General features: G+C 39.1%; 2 protein-coding genes across 2 annotated transcripts; both read left to right on the top strand.

Moving 5' to 3' along the window:
- The first annotated feature begins 257 nt into the window (after nt 1-257).
- Nucleotides 258-4,209, top strand: LOC132892693 (H-2 class II histocompatibility antigen, E-S beta chain-like). Its single transcript, XM_060931006.1, has 5 exons — nt 258-391; nt 732-1,004; nt 3,302-3,583; nt 3,905-4,055; nt 4,170-4,209. The coding sequence occupies exons 1-5, from the start codon at nt 334-336 to the stop codon at nt 4,207-4,209; spliced, it is 804 nt and encodes a 267-aa protein (XP_060786989.1). The 5' UTR covers nt 258-333.
- Nucleotides 4,210-7,674: 3,465 nt separating this feature from the next.
- Nucleotides 7,675-16,790, top strand: LOC132892790 (H-2 class II histocompatibility antigen, A-K alpha chain-like). Its single transcript, XM_060931171.1, has 4 exons — nt 7,675-7,844; nt 15,933-16,214; nt 16,305-16,434; nt 16,519-16,790. Exons 1-3 carry the CDS (start codon nt 7,712-7,714, stop codon nt 16,424-16,426), a joined length of 537 nt encoding a protein of 178 aa, XP_060787154.1. The 5' UTR covers nt 7,675-7,711; the 3' UTR covers nt 16,427-16,434; nt 16,519-16,790.

The raw sequence follows: 16,790 nt of genomic DNA on the forward strand, positions 1-16,790 counted from the left end.
CAGATGATGGAATTGAAAATGAGACTTATTATTATTATTATTATTGTTGTTGTTGTTGATTTCTCACACTCATTCCTCCTGCAGTTTGAGACAGAAATAATCCTGAACTTGTCTTAACTGATGAATTCAGAAGTTTTAAATAGAGAACTGATGGATTTAAACCTGACAGCTTTAACAGGTGAACAGTATTGGTTTGAATTCTGCCTGGAAACATGTGACTGTGTGTGTGTGTGTGTGGTGCAGGATTGGTGTGTGTGTGTGTGTGTGTGTGTGTAGAGTAGAGCTGCTTCACCCACACTTTCCTCAGTAAGAGAACACACTCAGAGAGGAACAATGTCGGAGCTGCTGAGAATACTGCTCCTCTTACTGCCTGCCATCCTGCACACAGCAAGTGAGTATTAGATCAGCTGCTGAGGTTAGGCTGTGTTAAAGAAAAAAAAGAAAAGAAAAAAATGTGTTCTGTTAAAAGAAAAGAAAGGAAATAGACAAAGAAACAAAAAGAAGCTCGTGTTTAGAAGGATGCAGTTTAAATTTAAATTAATCTAAATTAAAATTAAATTTATCAGAGGAATATTACACAACTGGAGATTTATTTATTTATTTAGTGTTTAAAGGCAGGTTTAAGCACAGAATTAGTTTTTAAGATAAACATTAAAATCGATTCAAAATAAAAGGTGTATTACTCTCAGTTTTAGCAGTGAAATAAAGCTTTGTTGTTATTTATCTCTCAGATGGGCATTCCGAGACAGCCGAATATAGGTGCCTCCGGAGCTCTGATGATCTCAGTGACATGGAGTACATACTGTCTTACACCTTCAATAAGATCAAATACATGGAGTTTAACAGCACTGTGGGGAAGTTTGTGGGATACACTGCACACGGCATCTATAACGCAGAGAGAGCGAACAATGACGCTGCATACCTGCAAACATGGAAAGCCGAACTGGATCGTTACTGTAAGCACAATGCTCAGATTTACTACAGCATCATCCTCAGTAAAGCAGGTGAGATTATTTGCAAACCTGAAAATCATTTATTCAGTAATATTCCCAGTATCTCCTCATGATGTATGCCTGTAACAGATTTTACATTATTTTTAGTTCAGTTTAATATTTTAGTTGCATTTAAATGCATGTACAGTGGTGCTTGAAAGTTTGTGAACCCTTCAGAATTTTCTATATTTCTGCATAAATATGACCTAAAACATCATCAGATTTTCACACAAGTCCTAAAAGTAGATAAAGAGAACCCAGTTAAACAAATGAAACAAAAATATTATACTTGGTCATTTATTTATTGAGGAAAATGATCCAATATTACATATCTGTGAGTGGCAAAAGTATGTGAACCTTTGCTTTCGGTATCTGGTGTGGCCCCCTTGTGCAGCAATGACTGCAGCTAAATATTTCCAGTAACTGTTGATCAGTCCTGCACACTGGCTTGGAGGAATTTTAGCCCATTCCTCCATACAGAACAGCTTCAGCTCTGGGATGTTGGTGGGTTTCCTCACATGAACTGCTTGCTTCAGGTCCTTCCACAACATTTCCATTGGATTAAGGTCAGGACTTTGACTTGGCCATTCCAAAACATTCACTTTATTCTTCTTTAACCATTCTTTGGTAGAACGACTTGTGTGCTTAGGGTCGTTGTCTTGCTGCATGACCCACCTTCTCTTGAGATTCAGTTCATGGACAGATGTCCTGACGTTTTCCTTTAGAATTCGCTGGTATAATTCAGAATTCATTGTTCCATCAATGATGGCAAGCCGTCCTGGCCCAGATGCAGCAAAACAGGCCCGAACCATGATACTACCACCACCATGTTTCACAGATGGGATAAGGTTCTTATGCTGGAATGCAGTGTTTTCCTTTCTCCAAACATAACACTTCTCATTTAAACCAAATAGTTCTATTTTGGTCTCATCCGTCCACAAAATATTTTTCCAATAGCCTTCTGGCTTGTCCGCATGATCTTTAACAAACTGCAGACAAGCAGCAATGTTCTTTTTGGAGAGCAGTGGCTTTCTCCTTGCAACCCTGCCATGCACACCATTGTTGTTCAGTGTTCTTCTGATGGTGGACTCATGAACATTAACATTAGCCAATGTGAGAGAGGCCTTCAGTTGCTTAGAAGTTACCCTGGGGTCCTTTGTGACCTCGCCGACTATTACACGGCTTGCTCTTGGAGTGATCTTTGTTGGTTGACCACTCCTGGGGAAGATAACAATGGTCTTGAATTTCCTCCATTTGTACACAATCTGTCTGACTGTGGATTGGTGGAGTCCAAACTCTTTAGAGATGGTTTTGTAACCTTTTCCAGCCTGATGAGCATCAACAACGCTTTTTCTGAGGTCCTCAGAAATCTCCTTTGTTCATGCCATGATACACTTCCACAAACATGTGTTCTGAGGATCAGACATTGATAGATCCCTGTTCTTTAAATAAAACAGGGTGCCCACTCACACCTGATCGTCATCCCATTGATTGAAAACATCTGACTCTAATTTCACCTTCAAACTAACTGCTAATCCTAGAGGTTCACATACTTTTGCCACTCACAGATATGTAATATTGGATCCTTTTCCTCAATAAATAAATGACGAAGTATAATATTTTTGTCTCATTTGTTTAACTGGGTTCTCTTTATCTACTTTTAGGACTTGTGTGAAAATCTGATTATGTTTTAGATCATATTTATGCAGAAATACAGAAAATTCTAAAGGGTTCACAAACTTTCAAGCACCACTGTATAATACACACCGAGCTGCTCTTCTGTAGCTTACTAGTTACCTAATTAAACTGATTACCTTTTAGATACCTACATATTATTATCTCATCTCATCTCATTATCTCTAGCCGCTTTATCCTGTTCTACAGGGTCGCAGGCAAGCTGGAGCCTATCCCAGCTGACTACGGGCGAAAGGCGGGGTACACCCTGGACAAGTCGCCAGGTCATCACAGGGCTGACACATAGACACAGACAACCATTCACACTCACATTCACACCTACGGTCAATTTAGAGTCACCAGTTAACCTAACCTGCATGTCTTTGGACTGTGGGGGAAACCGGAGCACCCGGAGGAAACCCACGCGGACACGGGGAGAACATGCAAACTCCGCACAGAAAGGCCCTCGCCGGCCCCGGGGCTCGAACCCGGACCTTCTTGCTGTGAGGCGACAGCGCTAACCACTACACCACCATGCCGCCCTCACATATTATTATTATTATTATTATTATTATTATTATTTTATAATGAATGACTCAACTGTAAGTTGATGTTGTTGTGGTTTAATTGTGCAGTTGAGCCCCGGGTTAAGGTCACTTTGGTAAAGAAGTCAGATGGCACTCACCCAGCCAGGCTGATGTGCAGCGCTTACAACTTTTACCCCCGACACATTGAGGTGACCTGGCTGAGAAATGGGAAAGAAGTTAAGGGAAGTGTAACGTCCACTGAGGAGATGGCTGATGGAGACTGGTACTATCAGATCCACTCACATCTGGAGTACATGCCTGAATCTGGAGAGGAGATCTCCTGTGTGGTGCAACACACCAGCTTCCAAAAGCCCATGGTCTATAAGTGGGGTGAGTCTGATCATCACAGTCAGATCTAAATATCTGAGTCCACTGTCATGAACTGAGCTTAAAAAAACAGAGGTCCTGTTTCACTCACATCATAACTCATCTTTCAAAACCTGGTGTTCAGTCAACAACAATAATCAACAACTTAAAAATATATAATCATCAAATAAAATTTATTCGGGTTTTTTCATAGCTGAAAGTAAAAGTAGTTCTTAACACTGTTGTTGTATAAAAATGCTATTCCATAGCGCTTAGTGCTGCTATTAACTGCTATTATATGAGTTATTTTTGTAATCTATCTATATAAACCCCTTTCTGTCTCAGATCCCTCGATGTCTGAACCTGATAAGAGTAAGATTGCTATCGGGGCTTCAGGGCTGGTGTTGGGGATCGTGCTTTCAGCTGCTGGATTCATCTACTACAGGAAGAAATGCTCAGGTCAGTGGAAGATTGCAGGAACTCTACAAACAGAAACGTGTATTAGGACATCTGTCTATTTGTTATTAAAATGAAGTGCTATTAATAATTAATATTTAACCTTGCTACCTGATATTCATCCTTCTGCTTTATTTCTGATTTGTGTTCACAGGACGGATCCTGGTGCTGACATAAACACAGGCATCATTTGAAGTTGACATGTTGGTTTCAGCTTCATTCCCCATATTGGATGGAGTTAATTTACCCATAATGCTCACTGTTTAGCTACAGTTAAGCTGAAATGTGATGATTTTTAAGCTCACACATGTGATGTTAATTTTTACAGGTCTGTGAGCAGAGAAACACTGGAGTGTTTGCTGAAATCACTTTATCTGTTAAACATCTGCTTTATTCCGAACAATTAGAACCTGCTGAGAAATGAGCATTTCATAATATGTGCATCTGCATCTGTATTATCACTTTCGTATAAACTAATTCCTTATAATGCATCTGAAAGTTATGAAATAATTAATTACTATTACAGAAGTAAATGTAGCCTTGTAAAATTTTCATTATTAATTCATTAGCGCCCCCTACAGTCTATTTTAACATGGATCACTTCCTCAGTTTTAGTGATGCTGTTTATTATGATTCAATACTAACAGTTATCTGTAAATTTATGGTTTTGTATCATCAGTTACTTAAATTTCATTTTAATGGTAAGAACTGGATTGATTTTTGATTCTATATGGATGCTGACTCTTAATAAACTTTTGGTTGTAAAATAAATTTATGTAAAATTTTCTTTAAAACAGTAAATTGCTTAAATTCTATTCATAAATATCATTAGACAGATTTTTATATGTTGCATTATATAGCTGATGAAATTAACACAGTTCTTATGAATAAACTTTTAATCCTGCTGTATATCTGTGGCGTCATTACGACTGGATTAAAAATTATGAACTTAATTCAAGCTGAAGTGGAGAATCAGGTCCAGTTTGGGGTCGAGAGCTTCACTTCATCTGGAAAAAAAAGCAATGCATAAATAATAAGAAACATAAAATAAATTTAAAAATTAAATGGTTTTCAGTGTGATGGATCATTTTGAGTTTATAAGATGATGCTTTTAATCAGGAGAGTCATTGAGCTGATTCTAAAATGTGTTCTTTAGCTTTAAAAAAACTCAGAGCTGAAATCTTGTCATTATTTTTGATCTGCAACACCAGAAAATATACACAATGATTTGATTGACTGTCTACTTTCTACAACCCCGATTCCAAAAAAGTTGGGACAAAGTACAAATTGTAAATAAAAACGGAATGCAATGATGTGGAAGTTTCAAAATTCCATATTTTATTCAGAATAGAACATAGATGACATATCAAATGTTTAAACTGAGAAAATGTATCATTTAAAGAGAAAAATGAGGTGATTTTAAATTTCATGACAACAACACATCTCAAAAAAGTTGGGACAAGGCCATGTTTCCCACTGTGAGACATCCCCTTTTCTCGTTACAACAGTCTGTAAACGTCTGGGGACTGAGGAGACAAGTTGCTCAAGTTTAGGGATAGGAATGTTAACCCATTCTTGTCTAATGTAGGATTCTAGTTGCTCAACTGTCTTAGGTCTTTTTTGTCGTATCTTCCGTTTTATGATGCGCCAAATGTTTTCTATGGGTGAAAGATCTGGACTGCAGGCTGGCCAGTTCAGTACCCGGACCCTTCTTCTACGCAGCCATGATGCTGTAATTGATGCAATATGTGGTTTGACTTTGTCATGTTGGAAAATGCAAGGTCTTCCCTGAAAGAGACGTCGTCTGGATGGGAGCATATGTTGCTCTAGAACCTGGATATACCTTTCAGCATTGATGGTGTCTTTCCAGATGTGTAAGCTGCCCATGCCACACGCACTAATGCAACCCCATACCATCAGAGATGCAGGCTTCTAAACTGAGCGCTGATAACAACTCGGGTCGTCCTTCTCCTCTTTAGTCCGAATGACACGGCGTCCCTGATTTCCATAAAGAACTTCAAATTTTGATTCATCTGACCACAGAATAGTTTTCCACTTTGCCACAGTCCATTTTAAATGAGCCTTGGCCCAGAGAAGACGTCTGCGCTTCTGGATCGTGTTTAGATACGGCTTCTTCTTTGAACTATAGAGTTTTAGCTGGCAACGGCGGATGGCACGGTGAATTGTGTTCACAGATAATGTTCTCTGGAAATATTCCTGAGCCCATTTTGTGATTTCCAATACAGAAGCATGCCTGTATGTGATGCAGTGCCGTCTAATGGCCCGAAGATCACGGGCACCCAGTATGGTTTTCCGGCCTTGACCCTTACGCACAGAGATTCTTCCAGATTCTCTGAATCTTTTGAGGATATTATGCACTGTAGATGATGATATGTTCAAACTCTTTGCAATTTTACACTGTTGAACTCCTTTCTGATATTGCTCCACTATTTGTCAGCGCAGAATTAGGGGGATTGGTGATCCTCTTCCCATCTTTACTTCTGAGAGCCGCTGCCACTCCAAGATGCTCTTTTTATACCCAGTCATGTTAATGACCTATTGCCAATTGACCTAATGAGTTGCAATTTGGTCCTCCAGCTGTTCCTTTTTTGTACCTTTAACTTTTCCAGCCTCTTATTGCCCCTGTCCCAACTTTTTTGAGATGTGTTGCTGTCATGAAATTTCAAATGAGCCAATATTTGGCATGAAATTTCAAAATGTCTCACTTTCGACATTTGATATGTTGTCTATGTTCTATTGTGAATACAATATCAGTTTTTGAGATTTGTAAATTATTGCATTCTGTTTTTTTATTTACAATTTGTACTTTGTCCCAACTTTTTTGGAATCGGGGTTGTATTATTATTATTATTGTTGTTGTTCTTGTTTTTTGTTGTTTGCTTATTGGTTTCAACTTTGAAACCTAAAGACTATTCAGGATTTTAATATTGCTCTGATTTCTCGCTTTCTCTCCTGCTTGCTTTTCATTTCTTCCTTTTTGTGCTCCCAGTGTTTTAATTCTTTGTGTTTGTAATGATCAGCGCACCTCAGTATGGAAAGAGTAAAGGATCAGGAATTGTGAAACTCACTTGAGTGTCTGCCTGAACCCAGCTGACTGTGAGGAGAGAACTGATCTGATTGGATGATTTATTTATCACTGACTCTGCACTCGGCTGTATTTCTGTCTCTATTCAGTGTGTGGAAGTCAGTGACAAGTGAATTCATCTGAGCTGCTGGTTTACTGACAAACTTCAGGATGAAATTATTTCTCATCTTTTTCACACTAATGTGTGTGAGGGACACTGAATCACAGTGTAAGTGAGATATTTATTTATGTGTAAATTTGCTGTAATATTTTTCCCCAGTGGTAATTAGAAGAGTGTATATAAAGTGTTAATGGTGGTGTTTTGGTTATTAAGCTGTAGAACTTGATTTAAATGAGACAGATCGTTTCAGATCATCACAAAAATGATGTGATTTTGTCAGTGATAATGATGTTTTTATCTCACTGTAGTAACAGGCTGCTGCAGTTTGAACGTGTGTGTGTGTGTGTGTGTGTGTGTGTGTGTGTATGTTTCTCTAGTTAAACATCATGAAACGGAAATACTTGACTGCTCAGAGAAGGATAATGAGTTTACACATGGGACTGATGGAGATGAGCTGTTTTATGCAGATTTTGATAAGAAAAAAGTAGTGATGATGCTGCCTCCATTTGCTGAGCCATATGATTTCCCTAAACAGTACGAGTATGCCATGGCTAATGTGCCCATCTGCCAACAAAACTTAAAGCTGCTCACAGAAGTCTTTAAAGACCAGCCGGAGCCACAGGGTGAGAAACTCAGTGTTTATGCATAAATTTACCTTGATGATATTGAGTCTAAAATGATTTTCCAGCATGAAGATGTGAGATTTGTTGTAGATTTGACTGTAAATCACTGACCATTACATCACATCACATCACATTATCTCTAGCCGCTTTATCCTTCTACAGGGTCGCAGGCAAGCTGGAGCCTATCCCAGCTGACTACGGGCGAAAGGCGGGGTACACCCTGGACAAGTCGCCAGGTCATCACAGGGCTGACACATAGACACAGACAACCATTCACACTCACATTCACACCTACGGTCAATTTAGAGTCACCAGTTAACCTAACCTGCATGTCTTTGGACTGTGGGGGAAACCGGAGCACCCGGAGGAAACCCACGCGGACACGGGGAGAACATGCAAACTCCACACAGAAAGGCCCTCGCCGGCCACGGGGCTCGAACCCAGGACCTTCTTGCTGTGAGGCGACAGTGCTAACCACTACGCCACCGTGCCGCCCACTGACCATTACACTGTCAGTAAACTACAGGAACAATCACAGTCTCCAGCCTGTAAAGCTCTCATTTACTGTACAATACTCTAATCTCACAGCCGACACTACAGCACTGCTGTCTCACACTATTTTCATTTCATAAAGGCTTTTTATTCGACTAAAACATCCCAGAATGCACCACATCATCACAGCAGCTGTTTGCTTCGCCCCGAACACAAACTATTTATCAGTTAAATTTATAGAAATGAAGAAAGTTCTCTCTGAACAGAGTAACTGTTGAAGTGTGGGGTTTGTAAATCTAAATAAATCTTTGCTTTTATTTCTATCCCCAACACACACACACACACACACACACACACACACACACACACACACACACACACCAATTATGGAGCTAAAGGTTGATTTTATAATTGACTTGTTAGAAAATGTGAAGATGATCTGAGGCAGTAGGATGGCACATTACTCAGTCGTGAACACAAGCAGAGGGTTTATTTGTAAATAGTCATGTTCCATGTTCTTTCTCTGGCATCTGTTTATCATCTATAAATGCTGAATGAAGTGTAATCCATTACATTTTATGTTTAATAAACCTGTAATAAAGCTGCTGTCCTCAGAATTCACATTTAAAATCACAGCTTAGATTCCAGATTCCTGTTGGTTATTATTATATGGACACGAGTGTTTTACTGGGAAATACACCACTCATATTTTTCATAGGAGCTACATCCGGGACCTGAGTAACACAGTCTCCAATATCTTCACTCATGAGGAAATTGATGAATTGTTTTGATAAATTTGGGGACTTTTTGTTTGTGAATGTGTCAATATAATAAAAAATCACACATTGGCATGAAGATATGAAGTTTATCTTCTCATGTTGAAAAACTCGCATTTTTCATATGAAATACATCGTGGATCTGAGGAACAGAATTCTTGATATTTCATTCCGATGATGTCACTCCCAGTGTTTTCCTGCTGATTAGATGTGTGTTGTCAGGGAGGCCAAGATGGCGTCTGTGTAGGAAGGCGTGTTCGTTTGAGCTCGTCAAGGGAAGTGGTAATAACAATGCAATTTATGATCATTTTGATGCATACCGTTTGAATTTCAATAACTACGAGCTACACTCATACTGTGGACTTTATGGGAAAGAAATTAAGAGGGAAAGGTAAAAGAATTCCAAAGATGGCTACAGATTCAGCAACCTTCAGCGAGGCTAACCCAGCTAAGCTTGGAGGACAAGATATGATTTGGTTCGACTCGCATCCAACAATTACCGAAAAAGTTACATTAATTCCCTTGCCTGATACCCCCGAGAAACCTTCGTGCAAAAAGACAAAATGAGAAGAATCACACGGTAATGTTAATGAGGACATTTTAGCTGCGATTAGCAAGCTGTCCCTCAAGCATGATGCTACCTTCCAGAAGGTGCCAGCGAATGAAAGAACAACTCAGGCTACCTCAAGAGAACTAGAAAATTTGTCCACTACAGTGAAGCAACTCGTTTCCGAGGTAGGTGAAAACAAGAAGGAGCTTTCTCGTCTGCAGACTGAAGTGCAAACGCTACAAAAAGACAATGCCGCTTTGAAAAAAGCCTTGATTGAATCGCAGCGCTACAACTGGAGATCCTTTTTGAAACTCCATGGTCTAAAAGAACTAGCAGGAGAAGATATAAGAAGAAGAGTCATCGAGGTGCTACAACAAGTGGCGACAGATCTTTCAGCTGATCTCCTTGACGCTGGTGTGGATGTGGTACACCGCCTCGGGCCACCACCGACTGATGCAAAGTGCCGCTCGGTTATCATCCGCTTTTCATTCAGAAGAGTGAGAGACACAATCTGGCAAGCATCGAAAAAATGCAAGTTTCTCCTTCAGAATAAACTGTCTATCATGGAACCTGTACCACCGGAGGATAGAGCGGTGCGAGAGAAGTTGTGGCCTTTAGTCCAGAAGGCAAGAAAGCAGGGGAAGAAGGCTTCTTACAAAGACTCCCATGCTCTCATCGATGGAAAGAGATATGACTATGCAGAGGTCATTGTGAGTTGAATCAAGGCTCATAGCTATAGCTCTCCACAGAAATTTTTAACCTGCCGAGCCTACCTCCCTTTTGTTTGCCATTAGAGGTGCTTATAACCTTGATCGTAATTTAGACCTGGCATCTTAAGTTCTATGGTCCTCTAAATGATAGGCTATCCTTCCCAATCTAAGCCACATCAGAATTAATCTTTGCTGATAATAAGCTAGGCCATACCAAAGTTTCTTCTTTTCAGTAAACTCTCTTCATAAAACAAAAAGTCAAACAGTCAGTTTACATTCAGTGAGCTAAATGTAGAAACTTTCTATAAGCTTAATGATTGTTGGTGTTTTTTGCATCTGACTACACTGTAAAAAAAGAATAGTTGAGAATACTTGAAATTTCAAGGCAACAGTCTGCATTAAGAATTTTATGTTTTGCCAATGATGTGCCCATGATAATCCAAACTATGATAAAACTGTTATCTTTATTAAGAATTCTTAATTAAGTCAATTTTCAATTCCTCATTCTGCCAACATAGATTTCTCTTTTTGCTGAACAGTGGCATTCACAGTAGTGCAAAAAGGCAATTGAGGTTATTAGACTTTTTGGGGGGGCTTTTTTCACCTTTATTTGGATAGGACAGTGTCGAGACAGGAAATGAGCAGGAGAGAGGGATCGGGAAATGACCTCAGGTCAGAATCGAACCCGGGTCCCCAGTTTTATGGTATGGCGCCTTATCCACCTGAGCCACAACGCCATACCCATGACGTGGGTTTTAAAAACTTTATTTCAATATTGAAGCTTTGTAATTGTGTAGAACAATGAAAAAAGGCATGTATAGTTTAATGGTAAATTGTGGGGGTGTCGTGGCTCAGGTGGATAAGGCGCCATACCATAAATCCGGGGACACGGGTTTGGTTCCGACCCGAGGTCATTTCCTGATCCCTCCCCGTCTCTCTCTCTCCTGCTCGTTTCCTGTCTCTACGCTGTCCTATCCAAATAGAGGTGAAAAAAGCCCCAAAAAAATCTAAAAAAAAAAATTGTGATAACCTCAATTGCCTTTTTGTACTACTGTGAATGCCACTGTTCAGCAAAAAGAGAAATCTATGTTGGCAGAATGAGGAATTGAAAATTGACTTAATTAAGAATTCTTAATAAAGATAACAGTTTTATCATAGTTTGGATTATCATGGGCACATCATTGGCAAAACATAAAATTCTTAATGCAGACAGTTGCCTTGAAATTTCAAGTAATCTCAACTATTTTTTTTTACAGTGTATGTTAAAGTTGTTTTCCACCTCCCTTTTGTAGGTGAGTTTTTGCAAGTTCTTGCAAATCAGTGTTTATTGTTGGGTTTTTGTATTCATGGTTGATTCTCTGTGTTGTGTGTCCTTAAATGTCAGAGGAATATGAGAAAGTGTGAAAAGAAAGGCTTTATTTTTATTTTGCAAGAGAAGTGAGGCAGATTTTGTACTGCTACAAGAAACACATTCACTTGAAGAAGATGGTAAATTTTGGAAATTACAGTGGGGGAACAGCATATACTATTCTCATGGTAGCAACCACTCTGCAGGTGTTGCAATACTCGTTCACAGATTTAAAGGAGAGGTTTTGGAAATGATACATTCTTTAGAAAGTAGATGGGTCTTAATTGTTGCCAAACATGGTAACACTACTATTATTATAGGCAATATCTATGGGTATAATTCTAGTCAACTCAACAAAATCCTTTTTGCTGAGATCTCCAGTAAAACTAAATTACTCAGCAACAAATATAAAGGTTCAATAGTTATTTTGGGAGGGGATTTCAATGAATGTATGGATGCTACAGTTGATAGATTTCCACCAAAGTTGAATCAAAATTCAATTTCAAATAACTTAATCTTGACTTTAACTTCTGACCTGTCCTTAACTGATACTTGGCGTTTCTTTAACCCAGACTTAGTTGATTTCACCTGGTCTAACAGTACTTTGACATTGAAGTCAAGAATTTATCTTTTTTTAATCTCACAGTCTGCTTTGTCTTTAGTTATAAATGCCATGCACTCTGCTGCACCTTTAACAGACCACAAATTCATAACTCTCAAGATGGGTGACCAACATAATAAACCAGCAATAAGGGGATACTGGAAATTTAATAATTCCTTATTAAATGATGAGGAATTCAATGACTGTATTAAAGAACTTGTAAAAGAATTATTCGCTGATTGTAGTGATGGATACAAACAAAAATGGGAGTTTTTTAAGTATAAAGCTAGACTTATTGCTACTAAAAGATGTAAACTGATCAAGGCTAGAAGGAGTCAGTTAGAAACTGAGCTAGTGCAACATTTAAATGGGTTAACCAAAGAAAATAATACAGAAGAAGAAAAATTAGAAATTAAAAATATCAGTTTGCAACTGGATGATCTTTATTTGAATCTAGCAAGAGGTGCCTTTGTGCGCTCTAGAGCCAAATGGCTGGAAGAGGGGGAGAAAAACTCCAGTTATTTTTTTGCCTTGGAGAAAAGGAATGGTCAAAGGAAAATGCTGAGTTCTCTTAATATTGATGGAAAAATCTGTAAGGATGCTACTCTAATTTCAAAACATATTTATAATTTCTATAAAGAACTATATACATCCAAATTTAATAGTTGTACAGCGGAAGTGTTCATTAAAAAAATAGAGAAATACATCCCAGCCGTAGATAATTCATATGTATTGCTTTATGACTCTGGCATAACTAAAGCTGAGATGAAGAAAGGCAAAGCCCCAGGTATAGATGGGCTATCTGTAGAATTCTATGTTCATTTCTGGGAACACATTGAGAATCCATTATTTTGTATGTTTCAAGAATGCATTGAGCAGAGACATATGACTTCAACTATGAAGCAAGGTGTAATTTCTCTAATCCCTAAACCAGGGAAAGATGCACATTCTGTTGAGAATTGGCGCCCAATATCACTGTTAACAATTGACTATAAAATTTTAGCGTTAGTCTTTGCAAAGAGATTTAAGACTGGCCTTGATGATATCATATCAGAGACACAATCAGGTTTTATTAAAAATCGCCATATTACGAATAACATAAGATTGGTACTTGATCTGTTAGATTATTCAGATGAGGTACACTCTGAAGCTCTCATGCTACTGCTGGACTTTAATAAAGACTTTGACTCCATTGAGCATCAGTTTATATTTCAATCTCTCAAGCTATTTGGATTTGGTCAACCCTTTATTAATATAATTCAGATGCTTTATAATGACATAAACAGTTCAGTAATAGTTAACCATAACACTACCCAAAGATTTAATGTTGAGCGTGGAATAAGGCAAGGGTGTCCTCTTTCTCCATTTTTATTTCTTCTAGTGACAGAGCTTCTTGCTTTAAATATACGTAGTTAATGACCCTGATTTAAAGGGTCTATCTATTTTTCAGAGGGTAATCAAAATATCGCAACTGGCAGATGACACGATTTTATTTTTGCAAGATAAAGAACAACTTCCCCATGCGCTGGCTCTTGTAGAGCAATTTTCTAATGCATCAGGTCTCAAGTTGAATATTTCAAAATGTGAGATATTACCCCTACATGACTGCAACAACACCATAATGAATAACATCCCAGTAAAGCAAACAGTTAAATATTTAGGAATACAAATAACTAAGGACCCTAAGAATAGAGAGGAGTTGAATTTTGCAGGAAAAATAATTAAAGCCAAGAACATCTTTAACTCCTGGTTACAACGAGATCTAAGTGTATATGGAAGAACTTTACTGTCTAAAGCAGATGGTTCTCATTTTGTTTATCCCTCTCTTTCCCTATTTTTGAAAGATAAAACAATAAAACAGATCAACAAAATATTTCTGGATTTCATATGGAGAAATAAACCTCATAAATTGAAGAAGGAAGTGCTGACTGAGGGCGGCACGGTGGTGTAGTGGTTAGCGCTGTCGCCTCACAGCAAGAAGGTCCTGGGTTCGAGCCCCGGGGCCGGCGAGGGCCTTCCTGTGTGGAGTTTGCATGTTCTCCCCGTGTCCGCGTGGGTTTCCTCCGGGTGCTCCGGTTTCCCCCACAGTCCAAAGACATGCAGGTCAGGTTAACTGGTGACTCTAAATTGACCGTAGGTGTGAATGTGAGTGTGAATGGTTGTCTGTGTCTATGTGTCAGCCCTGTGATGACCTGGCGACTTGTCCAGGGTGTACCCCGCCTTTCGCCCGTAGTCAGCTGGGATAGGCTCCAGCTTGCCTGCGACCCTGTAGAAGGATGAAGCGGCTAGAGATAATGAGATGAGATGAGATACTCCTTCTTCAGAAATTGTATTGAACGGCATTAATATATTTGATAAAAAATGCGACAATAAACATGTGCGTCGGTCTCTTCAACTCAGGAGCAAAATTTCTCCTAGAGGGAAATTCTTTTGGAACTCTTTAGTTCATAATATCAACTGGAAGAAGGCTTGGCTGCTACCTCACAAATACTGTATCACTAATAAAATAAAAGAAATTCATTTTAAGATTCTTCACAAGATTTACCCTACAAATGTAAATATTTCCAAATACACTGACATAAGTTTGAATTGTTCTTTTTGTGATAAAGAAGGTGAAACACTTGTACATTTATTTTTTGACTGTAAGATGGTAAAACAATTTCGAACAGACCTTAGTTTCTATCTTTTTGTGCAGCAGGGTCATTATGTTTTCCCTCTTAAAGATATTTTCTTCTACTATGAAAACCCAACTGAATTATTGTTTGAATTTTTAGTTAATTTTTATATTTTACAGGCTATGTTTTTCATTCATAAACAGAAATGGCAAAAGAATCAGTCTCTCTTTAATATTTTTATTCTAGAAATGACCTCTCTTCTCAACTCTCTTAAGTTTGTACGTAATAAGAAAAATACAAGACTTCTAAACGTTCTCTAATATATATTTGTGGCAGCGGGGGCATGGTCAAGCGCCGGTTTGTGACAGGAGGGCGGAGTCAGGGAAGGTAAGTGGCAGAATCGCTACACCTCACAGCAAGAAGGTCCTGGGTTCGAGCCCCATGGCCGGCGAGGGCCTTTCTGTGCAGAGTTCGCATGTTCTCCCCGTGTCCACGTGGGTTTCCTCCGGGTGCTCCGGTTTCCCCCACAGTCCAAAGACATGCAGGTTAGGTTAACTGGTGACTCTAAATTGAGCGTAGGTGTGAATGTGAGTGTGAATGGTTGTCTGTGTCTATGTATCAGCCCTGTGATGACCTGGTGACTTGTCCAGGGTGTACCCCGCCTTTCGCCCATAGTCAGCTGGGATAGGATCCAGCTCGCCTGCGACCCTGTAGAACAGGATAAAGCGACTAGAGATAATGAGATGAGATGTTCATATAATACAAATAATATTACACATTGGCTTGAAGATATGAAGTTTATTTTCTCATGTTGAAAAATATTTCACTCGTTCACTTCGCTCCCTCATGATGTATCCATTCACCTCTCAAAGATAAACTTCATATCTTCGCACCACCGTGTAACATCCTCTATATATAGACAGCCAGAAGAAATAATGAATGCATCACAGTCTCAGTCATAGCAATAGTGCACATGTGTTTTATATTTTTCTCCAGATGCCCCACAAAGCTCCATCTATCCCAAAGAAAATATGCAGCTGGGTTCAGAGAACATGCTCATCTGCCATTCCGCACGATTTTTCCCTCCACCTGTTACTGTACGCTGGACCAAAAACAGTGTGGATGTGACAGAACAATCCACACTCAGCCGCTATTACCCGAATAAGGACAAAACCTACAACCAGTTCTCCCACCTGCCCTTCACTCCACAGGAAGGAGACGTTTACACCTGCAAGGTGGAGCACGAGGCCCTGGAGACGCCCGACACCAAGACATGGGGTGAGACGGAGAGTTTAACTACTGATTCAGTCTTTCCTTAGAGTAGAAATAACCGTGTGTGTGTGTGTGTGTGTGTGTGTGTGTGAGTAGAGGTGGATGTTGAGCTTCCCAGTGTGGGTCCCTCTGTGTTCTGTGGAGTGGGTCTGGCTGTCGGACTGCTCGGAGTCGCTACTGGAACTTTCTTCCTCGTCAAAGGAAACAGATGTAACTGACACTTCAGGTAACAACTCGAATAAAACATTATATTTATAATATTTAATACACTGTTTCTCCCTGATACACCTGTTTCTGTGTTTTCAGACAGAAGTAAAGTGTTCAGAGAAGGTTTAGATTCCAACCATGAATTCTCATTTAGGTTTTTCACCAAGGAAACTGTTCATCCACTAGAGTTTAATTCATCTGTTAAACCTTGTAATGTTTTATTAAATATGAAGTTTTTTCTTGTTCCATTGTACACCTGTTGGGTTGAATTTCTTATCTGTGTGCAGAAATCTGTGAATACGTCATTCTTTTCCAATTTGTGTAATGTAATTAATGTTAGAAGAGAAAATGAAAATGAAAAGGAATGAGCGCCGG

Source organism: Neoarius graeffei, chromosome 10 (genome assembly GCF_027579695.1).
Source record: "Neoarius graeffei isolate fNeoGra1 chromosome 10, fNeoGra1.pri, whole genome shotgun sequence".
In the NCBI taxonomy this organism is placed as follows: domain Eukaryota; kingdom Metazoa; phylum Chordata; class Actinopteri; order Siluriformes; family Ariidae; genus Neoarius; species Neoarius graeffei.

What these genes read in the sequence shown, in the direction of transcription:
- LOC132892790 (XM_060931171.1), top strand. Translation starts at nt 7,712, where the DNA reads ATGATGCTGCCTCCATTTGCTGAGCCATATGATTTCCCTAAACAGTAC. An exon ending in AGACCAGCCGGAGCCACAGG is followed by an intron (nt 7,845 to 15,932) that starts GTGAGAAACTCA and finishes ATTTTTCTCCAG; the next exon opens with ATGCCCCACAAAGCTCCATC. An exon ending in GCCCGACACCAAGACATGGG is followed by an intron (nt 16,215 to 16,304) that starts GTGAGACGGAGA and finishes GTGTGTGAGTAG; the next exon opens with AGGTGGATGTTGAGCTTCCC.
- LOC132892693 (XM_060931006.1), top strand. Translation starts at nt 334, where the DNA reads ATGTCGGAGCTGCTGAGAATACTGCTCCTCTTACTGCCTGCCATCCTG. An exon ending in TGCCATCCTGCACACAGCAA is followed by an intron (nt 392 to 731) that starts GTGAGTATTAGA and finishes TTTATCTCTCAG; the next exon opens with ATGGGCATTCCGAGACAGCC. An exon ending in CATCATCCTCAGTAAAGCAG is followed by an intron (nt 1,005 to 3,301) that starts GTGAGATTATTT and finishes TTAATTGTGCAG; the next exon opens with TTGAGCCCCGGGTTAAGGTC.